The 11,568-nt window shown below is 42.0% G+C and overlaps 1 protein-coding gene across 1 annotated transcript; it reads right to left on the bottom strand.

Annotated features, from left to right (window-relative positions):
* Nucleotides 1-1,823: 1,823 nt before the first annotated feature.
* LOC114184650 (uncharacterized) lies at nt 1,824-10,236 on the bottom strand. Its single transcript, XM_085673446.1, has 3 exons — nt 9,951-10,236; nt 6,662-9,788; nt 1,824-6,475 (listed from the first exon to the last, which is right to left on the bottom strand). The coding sequence occupies exons 1-3, from the start codon at nt 10,234-10,236 to the stop codon at nt 3,031-3,033; spliced, it is 6,858 nt and encodes a 2,285-aa protein (XP_085529572.1). The 3' UTR covers nt 1,824-3,030.
* Between the last annotated feature and the right edge of the window lie 1,332 nt (nt 10,237-11,568).

Here is an 11,568-nt window from a genome sequence, read left to right on the forward strand (position 1 = left end):
ATCGTCGTCGCCGCTTGCCCTCACCGGCGACGCTTGGAGCCGACGGCGTTGCTCCTTTTCCTTCTCGCGCGAGCCGCCGCCGTTGGGTTCGCCACTGAGCGCGACCACACTCCTCTGCTCGAACTCCGACGACGCAACGTCTGTGGCCGCCATCATGAACGCCGCTGCTGCCGCGACGAGACGTGCCACCGGTGATGCCAAGCTTCCCGATGTTCGACTATCCCCCTCCGCAACCATCACGCGACCACACTCCTCCGTTCACGCGACCACAAGCGACCATACTCCCGTTCAGAGCTTCGAATCGCCGGCGGCCCTCTGCTTCTGATTTGTATTGGGTTGTTATGGTATATTTGAGTGCGTGACAGTGATGATGATGAATGTGATTCTGGTTTGTTGCTTGTGTCGAAATGGTGATGTGATGTTGAGATGGTGGCTCTACAAAAGGGGTATGCCGTGGGAGTGGGAATGTTGCGATGGTGAAGGTGAAAGTGTGCGAAGAGTCTCAAGTGGTGCCAAACTAGGATGAAGACTTGTGGGATAAAACTTATGTGTGTGCGTGCTGAGTTTGGTATCTGTTTTTTCTTTATTTTGGTTTTTTATGCAGGTGGATGTGAAAATGACGATGGAGGAGTCTTGTGTTTGTAGTGCAGTATAAGAGTCCAAAATTGAATATGCTGGTTGGTGACGAAGGTTCGTTAATGGCGGACGAGTTTATGATGAGGGTGATGATGGGAGAGTTTGTGTTGATGACTGTGTGAATACTGCTTTTGGGTCTATGTTTTATTTTCAGGTGTGACTTGAAGATGATGGTGAAGTGTGTTTGGGTTCTGGCTTGGCAGTCTTGCAGGTGAAGGTGATGAGGGAAAGATGATGGTGGTGAGAGAGATTGAGATTGAGGATGAGGTTATTTTTCAGCACTCACTCGGACAACAGTAACATCCAAACAAGAACATATCTTAACAGATAAAATAAAAATAAAATAAAAGAAATTGTGCTCTGTTCTTTACTGTAACAGTTGCAATGAGAATAAACAAAAGGAATAACCATGCTCATTTCAAACCATCCATACATTCATGAACATCAATATCAAATTAACATAAGCTCTAATTCATACACCCATGAACATCAACAACAACATCAAGTCACGGTAACATAAACTAAAGAGGAGTTAAGAACACTTACCGTGAAAATAAAACTTAATGCACTAATAGCTTTGTTTCCGTTTCCCAAATTTGACTCCTTCTCTCCCTCACTGATTTCTAGTGCCCTCTCCCCTCTCTGTAGTAATTCAAAAAAAGACCCCTCCTCTCATGAATCTTCCCCTTTTTATTATGTAACCCTCTGCACCTTCCAATTTTGAAATTTGGGACCAGACTGAGAGCAGATGTTGCTTCCTGCTCCTTCAGCCATCATGACCATGCCACAGACCTTTCCCAATACAAAACCATGATAGCATAGCATGCTTGGGTCTGACAAAAGAGAGGCTTTACGTTACCTATTTCTTTCCCCTTTCCCTTCTCTCTTTTTGTTTCTTTTTTTTGTTTCTTTTTTTTATTTTTTTTTATTAAACTAGAATGAGAGACGTAAAACAAAAAAAAGGAGCTGTAATAATAGAAAGAAAAATAATGTAATAAAATAATAAGCCCAAATAAACAAATAAATAACTAAAATAAAATAATAATAATAATAAAATAAATAGATAATTATTTTTCTCAAACCAAAACATATTTTTTCTTTTCTTTTCTTAATTATTTATTTATTTATTCTTCTCAATTGAACTTTAATTGATTAATTATTTTATTTTATCATTGTTACCCGGACGAAATTGGGTGTTGACAGCTGCCCCTCTTTACTTAGATTTTACTTGATAGTATGAAATTTTAACTTTCATAGGTTATCAAAGTAAAAGATGAGTAAAGATAAAAACACTAATTTCGTTTGGGTTTTAAAGGTAAAGAGAAAAAAAACAAAACAAGCATATACAAGACCAATTCAAAGAAAAGGGTCGTGATCAAAAGAAGAAAACAAACTTGACCATTCTAAAGGAGAGGATCATGATGTGACAAAGAAATCAATGACCATTCCATCGGAGAGGGCCTTGATGTAAAGAAAGAAAATCAATGACCATTCCATCGGAGAGGGCCTTGATGTAAACATTAGAAAATCAATGACCATTCCATCGGAGAGGGCCTTGATGTAAAGAAAGAAAATCAATGACCATTCCATCGGAGAGGGCCTTGATGTAAACATAAGAAAATCAATGACCATTCCATCGGAGAGGGCCTTGATGTAAAGAAAGAAAATCAATGACCATTCCATCGGAGAGGGCCTTGATGTAAACAAAGAAAATCAATGACCATTCCATCGGAGAGGGCCTTGATGTAAACATAAGAAAATCAATGACCATTCCATCGGAGAGGGCCTTGATGTAAAGAAAGAAAATCAATGACCATTCCATCGGAGAGGGCCTTGATGTAAACATAAGAAAATCAATGACCATTCCATCGGAGAGGGCCTTGATGTAAAGAAAGAAAATCAATGACCATTCCATCGGAGAGGGCCTTGATGTAGACATAAGAAAACTAAGCGGAGAATGTCCATATATGAAAGGAGATCCCGAAGTTTGATTTTGATGTGCCAGTAAACACTGCTTGAATGCTTAACCGACAAGATTCAATCTTTAGGCAAAAGATGTAATGCGGTGAGGATGCATAAATGCATGGATGCATGGATAAAGTTCATATGAAGCTTTATTTTTTGCCTTTTTATTTACTAATTTTTTTTCCACGACACCCTCCAAAAATGAGTCTACTCTTAGTGAATGTACCCGTGATGCCTCGTTAGTATGCACATACTTTTATTCTCTTCTTTTTTGTTCATTATTCTCTTTACGAACTCAGCGTGACATTCATTGCTTTAAATTTATGGAGAGAAAAAAATGGTGTTTATTGAATGAAAAACAAAGCAGAATACAACAAAATTTGGAGACAATGTCAATATCCCCTAGTAGCACTTCCTATCAAGGAATCATCATGTATAAAACTTTTTGACCGCATCAGAATTGACCGGTAACGGTAACTCCTCTCCATCCATCCTTATGAGAATTAGTGCCCCACCAGAAAATGCTTTCTTCACCACATACGGGCCTTCATAATTTGGAGTCCACTTGCCCCTATGATCCTTTTGTATAGGTAAGATCTTTTTCAAGACTAGCTCGCCGTTATGGAACTCTCTAGGACGCACCCTCTTGTCGAACGCCTTTTTCATCCTTCTTTGGTATAACTGTCCATGACACACTGCCGCTAGCCTTTTTTCCTCAATGAGATTAAGCTGGTCAAATCGGGCCTGAACCCATTCTGCATCTTCCAACTGGGTCTCCATTAACACTCGTAGGGATGGGATTTCTACTTCGAAGGGTAGTACTGCCTCCATTCCGTACACTAGAGAAAAAGGTGTTGCCCCAGTTGATGTACGTACTGAGGTGCGATACCCATGCAAAGCAAAGGGAAGCATCTCATGCCAGTCTTTATACGTGACCACCATTTTCTGTACAATCTTCTTGATATTCTTATTAGCAGCCTCGACTGCCCCATTCATCTTTGGACGATAAGGAGAAGAATTATGATGCTGAATTTTAAATCCTTCACACAATTCGGCCATCATTTGATTGTTCAGATTGGTGGCATTATCAGTGATTATCTTGTTAGGCGACCCGTACCTACAAATTAACTCTCTCTTTATAAATTTAGTCACAACCTTCCTAGTCACACTAGCGTAGGAAGCAGCTTCCACCCATTTAGTGAAATAATCAATTGCAACTAGAATGAAGCGATGTCCGTTTGAGGCTTTTGGCTCTATAGCCCCAATGACATCTATCCCCCACATTGAAAACGGCCATGGGGCAAACATTAAGTTTAAAGTAGTGGGTGCCGCATTGATATTGTCTGCATACTTCTGACATTTCTCGCACTTTCTCACGTGTGTGCAACAATCATTCTCCATAGTCAACCAAAAGTAACCAGCCCTCAAGATCTTTCTAGCCATCGAGTGCCCATTCATGTGTGTGCCAAAAGTTCCTTCATAAACTTCCTCCAATATTGACTCGGCCTCTTTTGCATCCACGCATCGAAGGAGAACCATATCATGATTTCTCTTGTACAACACATCCCCACTCAGGATAAAATTTGCAGCCAACCTTCTCAGTGTCCTTTTATCATTCTCAGATGCTTCTTCGGGGTATTCTCTGGTTTTTATATAGCGTTTAATATCAAAATACCATGGCTTACCGTCTAACTCTTCTTCAATGAAATGGCAATATGCTGGCCCTTCATGACTCTTCATTTGGATCATCGGCATTACCCCATCCTGATTAATCTTGAACATCGATGATAAAGTAGCTAAGGCATCTGCCAATTGGTTATCCTCTCGCGGAATATGGTGGAATTTAATGAAATCAAAATACTCCACCAATTCCATGATATAAGTTTTGTAGGGAATCAACTTCTGATCCCTAGTTTCCCATTCTCCCCTTAGTTGATGGATAACCAACGCTGAATCTCCATATACATTCAAAAATTTTGCCTTTGACTCAATCGCGACTTGGATGCCCATAGCGCATGCTTCGTATTCAGCGATATTGTTTGTGCAATTAAAACACAACCTTGCTGTCATTGGAATGTATTGGTTTTCTGGAGATATTAGTATTGCCCCTATACCATGTCCCATGACGTTAGAAGCCCCGTCGAATAATAACGTCCATTTCTTTATGTTCTCATCTTCTTGGTCATCTTCAAACAAGGTCATGATGTTCTCATCCAGAAATTCGGGTTGCATCGACTGATAATCATTAACGGGTTGTTGGGCCAGATATTCAGCCAAAGCACTACCCTTGATGGACTTCTGAGTGACATACACAATGTCGTATTCTGACAATAGCATTTGCCACCGGGCTATCCTTCCAGTGAGAGCGGGCTTTTCAAAAATATACTTGATAGGGTCAGTCTTGGATATCAACCAGGTAGAATGACTCAACATGTATTGTCTTAGACGATGGGCAGCCCATGCCAATGCGCAACAAGTTCGCTCTAAAAACGAGTATCGCTGTTCACATTCCGTGAACTTCTTGCTCAGGTAGTATATGGCATGCTCTCTTTTTCCAGTTTTGTCATGTTGACCCAACACACAACCCATTGACTCATCAAGTACCGTCAAATACATAAGGAGTGGCTTCCCCGGTTCGGGCGGGCGTAACACAGGAGGATCTTGTAGATATTGTTTGATTTTATCAAAAGCAGTCTGACAGTCTTCATTCCACTCAACAACCTGGTTTTTACACAATAGCTTGAATATTGGTTCACAAGTGGCGGTTAACTGGGAGATGAACCTAGCAATGTAGTTCAGTCTGCCCAAGAAACCCCGTACCTCCTTTTCTGTACTGGGAGCAGGCATTTCGATTATCGCACGCATCTTGTCGGGATCGACTTCTATCCCCTTTTGACTGACAACAAAACCCAACAACTTTCCAGATCTCACACCGAATGTGCATTTTGCTGGGTTTAGTTTAAGTTTAAATTTCCTCAATCTCTCAAATAATTTCCTTAGGTTAAGGATGTGTTCTTCTTCTGACTCAGACTTGGCGATCATGTCATCTACATAAACCTCGATTTCTTTGTGCATCATATCATGAAAAAGTGCCACCATGGCCCTTTGATAGGTGGCCCCAACATTCTTAAGCCCGAAAGACATCACCTTATAGCAAAATGTCCCCCACAATGTGATAAACGTGGTCTTTTCCATATCTTCAGGTGCCATCTTAACCTGATTATATCCCGAGAAGCCATCCATAAACGAAAATAGCGAGAACTTGGCTGTATTATCCACTAATGTATCGATGTGCGGTAATGGGAAGTTGTCTTTTGGGCTCGCCCGGTTCAAATCTCTATAGTCAACGCACATCCGAACCTTCCCATCCTTCTTGGGCACGGGTACAATATTTGCCACCCATTGAGGGTATTTTGCCACAGCTAGAAATCCAGCGTCAAATTGCTTTTGCACTTCTTCTTTAATCTTTAATGACATTTCTGGTTTCATCCTTCTTAGCTTTTGTCTGACTGGAGGGCATTCCGGTTTGAGTGGAAGCTTATGTTGTACTATATCAGTATCTAAACCAGGCATATCATTGTACGACCAAGCGAACACATCCCTAAACTCCTTTAGCAGCACACACAATTCTTCTTTCACTTCTTTCTTCATACTCGTGCCAATTTTCACTTCTTTCTTTTCATCCCCCTCACTTAGGTCAAGCACTTCAACATCTTCTTGATGGGGTTTTATTTCCCTAGATTCTTGTTCCACTAATCTCATTAGTTCAGGGGAGGGTTCGGAGTCACCTTCATAATCATCTTCCATATTATTGACAGGGTGCTCGAAGTTAGGGATATCGACATTGTTATTTTCAAAACATTCATTATCATATCTGCATTATTTGAGTTTATAAAAAAAGATAAATAAACAAACAAACAGTGAAAAATGCAAACAAAGATAACAAAGGTAGCAAACACAAATTGATTATCACGCTGAGCATAAAGGAAAAGGTGTCATCCTGTTAAGTCATGAATCCTAAAGCTCCGGGTAAAGCAATAGGATAAATTAAAAATATTACATTTTAACCAAATTAAACATCACGGGTAGATCCAAAGTCTCCCAATTGTTGAGTAGCGCATTTGGAGCACAAGGTTGCACAAAAACCAAGCTTTCATGTTCATCTTCATCTCTGACAGCTGCTATCTGACTAGTGTTGATCCATCCCGCGCTGCGGAAGCTATCTCTGATGTCACAGATGCGAATCTTTCCTAACCCCAGTCCTTTTCCTTGGATTCGAGCCACACCGCGCTCTCTCCTTTCTTCCGCCGGCCTCCTCTTATCCTCTCTAGTAGGCTTGTATCCAAGGCCGTATTTATTCTTTTTCTCGGTGACTTCTAAAGGATACATCAATCCTTGCTCGTACTTGCCTAGCCCCTTTCCGTACTCATATCCCTCTTTCAACATGACCTTGGCCGTCATAAGGGAAGTACGCGACAAGTGTGGGTTCATTGGAAAGGGCTCCACATAGGCATTTTCCACAATTTCCAAAGATTGGAAGGCTGTCTCGAGGGCTTCCTCTGCTGCTTCAATATAGCGAGAAGATGAAGGCCCACTTACTAAAATATCTTCCTCCCCTGAAACAATCACTAATTTGTCACCCATGACATATTTTAACTTTTGGTGCAAGGTTGAAGGTACTACGCCCGCTGAGTGAATCCAAGGACGACCCAACAAGCAACTGTATGCTGGAAGGATGTCCATCACTTGGAAAGTTATTTGAAAGACACATGGCCCTATTTGGATCGGCAATTCTACCTCTCCCATTACTTCTCTTTTACTCCCATCGAAAGCTCTCACTATCATTGCACTTGGTTTCATGTGAATACCTTCACACGGTAGCTTTCCCAATGTTGTTTTTGGCATCACATTCAGGGAAGATCCATTGTCGATCAATACACGTGCTATGACATGATCCAAGCATTTTACAGAGACATGGAGGGCCTTGTTGTGTCTCCTCCCTTCAGTAGGTATCTCTTCATCGGTAAACGTGAGGTAGTTGTTAGCAGTGATATTGTTAACAATTCCCTTAAAACTGTCCAGGGAAATATTTTGCTCCACATGCGCTCCATTGAGTATCTTCATTAACAACTTTCTATGAGAGGTTGAATGCATGAGTAGTTCTAAAAGTGAGATTCGAGCAGGCAGGCGATTCAACTGTTCGACCACTTTATACTCGCTTTGCTGTATGAACTTCAAGAACTCGCAAGCCTCCTCATCAGATACTTCTTTCCCATCATCTTTTCTTAGACCCTCGTCGGTTTGGATGGTTTTCCCTTTCAAGAGTTCCTTAGCCTTTTTGGTATTCGCCGATTCATTATTGCCAACTCCATCTTTCATCAAGTTTGGAGGCGTAAAGATTCGACCACTTCTCGTAATTCCACCGATGCCTGATATATTTTTCACCACTAACTCACCACTGCTAGGTTGACCACCTACCCGTTGTTCCTCACCTAACACGTATGCACCATATTTCCATGGGACAGCTTTCTCACTTTTGTAGGGAAATGGGGAGGGTGTTTGGATAATAATAGATTGTCTTTCTTGAATTGTCGGGGTAGAGGTGGATCTAGTGAAATGAATCACCAATGGCTCTGGCAAAGTCACACCGGGTTCCGCACCATCTTGTGCAAATACTTCATCCTCCATGTGTCCGTGACATACTTGTACAAAGTTTCTGTCTATAAGATTTTGTAGAACATCCTCGAACTCTGTGCATTCATCGATAGAATGTTTAGCACTCGGATGGAATCCACACTTTTTACTCAGGTTATATTCTCCTTTTAACAAACCCAATTTTAATAGTGTCTCAAAAACGAACCGCTTGGAGCTTCGAATTTCATTCACATCCCTCACCAGTCGGTGTTTCTTAACCTCAATGGCATTTGTCGAAGGGTTCCCAAGACCAGAAAGGGGATTAGCCTCAACACTAGGTTTGTCTTCATGGAACTTTATCCATCCTGAGTTGATTAAAGCTTCCACCTTGTGTTTAAGGGACACACAATTCTCAATAGAGTGACCAACTCCCCCTCCGTGATAATCACATTTGGCATTTGGATCATAATTCTTGGGGAACAGAGGTTGCACAGGCTTCATCAGACAAATGGCCACCAAACGCTTTTGGAGGAGATGAGGCAACAATTCCGTATATGACATAGGAATAGGAGTGAAATGAACGAAGTTCCTCTCTTGATTCCTCCTTAGATTAGCGTTTTGTCCCGCATTTCTGTTGAAATTCGAGTTAGGTTCGGTTTTCCAAGCACTGTTTGGAGCACGTTGTGGTTGATAAAGATTTGACGGTCGATAAAACCCTTGTTGCTGAGGTCGTGTTTGATGAACAGACATTGCATTGGCCACATAAGGAGGTTGGTTCAAGTGTGGTCGATAATTAATCGTAGGAGCCCGACTTTCCCACACAGGCATCACTGAGGCCGCTTGTACTTCTGCTTCTTTCTTCTTTCCGGGAATAAAATTAGGTTTCTTAGGAGTTGCAGCCGCGAATGGGCCATATGCAATCTTTCCGCTTTTTAACCCGATTTCTATTCTTTCCCCTATGATGATGATATCAGCGAAATTGGAAGACACATTCCCCAATACATGCTCATAAAATGGTGATTGCAGCGTGTTTACAAACGTCGCCACCATCTCCTTATCAAGTAGAGGTGGCTCAACCTGAGCAGCCAACTCTCTCCACCGTTGTGCATATTCCTTGAAGGACTCAGTATCCTTCTTGGCCATGTTTTGCAATTGCAATCTATCGGGCGCACTATCTGTGTTGTATTTATACTGTTTCACAAAGGCGTCGGCCAAATCCATCCAGGAATGAATTCGAGATGGCTCCAAGTGTGTATACCAATTCAATGCTACCCCAGCCAAACTATCTTGGAAACAATGTATTAGCAATTTTTCATCATAGGCATAAGCAGCCATCTTTCTACCGTACATTGTCAGATGGCTTTTAGGGCATGTGGTGCCGTGATACTTTTCAAATTCTGGGACCTTAAACTTGTGTGGTATCATCACACCAGGAACCAGGCTTAATCTCGCCACATCACCGAACCCATAGCTTCCACCACCCTCAATGGCACGAATCCTTTCCTCAAGAATTTCAAGCTTACTCTTAGCCCCATCAACAACAGTGGATATTGCTTAGACTGTAGCGTGTGGTGTAGCTTTAGTCGCAGCATCTGCATCGATGAATGTTTTCGGAGGTTGGGGCGCCACAGTCATCCTCGGTCCTGTGAATGTGACTGTCTCATTCATCTCCGCTCCTGTCACGGGTGTCGAAGCTAACATCGGCCCTTGGGTACCGTTCGATAGTGTGTTGTTAGCTGCAAGAAAAGAGAAAGAAGTTTGTTCTGCATCTGAATATTCTCCAACTGAAGGAGTGTATCCCGGAGGCAAGCCGTACATTGGGAACGGAACTGACGCGCCTAGAGGCGTACCATAAGAATGAGCATTCTCCTCGACCCTAGCGGATGAGGCCTCCCCTGAAGCCTTCAGTGACTTCAAAACCTCTAGGATTTGGCCCACTTGATCCTTTAGCTCGTTAATGTCAGCCTTCACAGCTTCATGGGCTTCTTCCCAATCTTCCATGCTTCTGTGGTTAGCTCGTGTGCGATAAGGGTGTCGTGGAAATTTTGCCGTCGTATTTGATTTTGCTCTATTATTTCGTTAAATGAAGTGAATTATGAAGAATGAAAAGAAATAAAATGAATGCAAAACATTTATTCTAGTCAGAAATTTTAAAGCTGTGAGAACGTTAAGGTAAATATATCATAGAAATTAACACGAAACTGATACAACCCAACCATTAACAAGTCTTCTACATTCATTAAACAAGAAAAGAAATAAAACCTATTCCCTACCCCTGACTATCATGCTCTTCATCTCCCTCATCAACTTCTTGCAATGATTAAAGAAAGCTTCAATCTCCCTTGGCGGATTGAAGATCGGTAGTGCAGCCTCTGCTTCAGCTAATAATCGTGGGATTTCTTCAATTGCTCCATTCGCCAAGGCAGCTAGCTGTGAGAAACATCTCTTCCAATGTTCTATAGTCATTTCCTGCTCGGCTGTGTACTCATTCATCCGACTGATCACCTCTCGATGTTCCTTTTCCAATTCAGCTCTATGCCAACGCTCCTCGTCCATCTTCACCTCATAGGTCGACACCACCTCTCTCATTTGTTGTTCAACCTCACTAATTCTCATTTGAGCATTGTGCAACCGTCTCAGTGCTTCAATTTTCTCTCTCTTAAATTCTTCACACAACTGATCCCTTTGGCGCTTAGATGTTGCTGCTGCATCTCTCTCTCGGTCCTTTGATTTTAATGCGGTGCTTGCTGCGGCCAAATCCTGTTTCACTCTGAAAGCATGATCTCGTTCTTCTCTTTGTTGCCTAAGAATCCCTTCATACGCTTTTGTCATTTCCTCATTGTCACGCCTCAGATCCACATACTCATGTCGGAGACTTTGAAGCTCGTTAATTAATTTGGCATTTTTTAAATTCATCTTCTCGATCTCTTCTTTTAGCCCTTTCACCTCCTCAGACTCAGCAGGTTCCAATCGCTCCGGAGCAGGGGAGTCCGATTTAAAAGGTAACTTGATCATATTAACCCTTTCCAGAATCCATCGTCGGTAAGGTATTTTCCCGTCCATTACCCATGGCCTTGGGTCTTTTTCTGCACGCAAAACCTCACCCCAGGCACTCCTAACTCTTCGAATTAGATCTTGAGAAATTCCTTCTTCATAATAAGTCCATATGGCGACCAAAGATTCTGGAGTTGGAGAGCTCTTAATTGGACACCCAAACTGCCGTTGCGCCAGAACAGGGTTATAATTCACACAACTTCTGGTACCTATCAGAGGGACGTTAGGGAAATCCCCACAAGAAATGACATGCGACTTGGGCAGCCTAGGGACACACCA

This window comes from Vigna unguiculata, chromosome 5, assembly GCF_037176805.1.
Source record: "Vigna unguiculata cultivar grain cowpea cultivar isolate G323 ecotype 2 chromosome 5, ASM3717680v1, whole genome shotgun sequence".
Lineage (NCBI taxonomy): Eukaryota > Viridiplantae > Streptophyta > Magnoliopsida > Fabales > Fabaceae > Vigna > Vigna unguiculata.

Bases quoted from the DNA above. Each gene is read 5' to 3' on its own strand.
- LOC114184650 (XM_085673446.1), bottom strand. From the start codon at position 10,236: ATGGAAGATTGGGAAGAAGCCCATGAAGCTGTGAAGGCTGACATTAAC. The intron at 9,789-9,950 runs GTACCCAAGGGC...CTACAGTCTAAG, and splicing joins TAACAACACACTATCGAACG to CAATATCCACTGTTGTTGAT. The intron at 6,476-6,661 runs GTAATATTTTTA...CAAATAATGCAG, and splicing joins ATGTTTAATTTGGTTAAAAT to ATATGATAATGAATGTTTTG.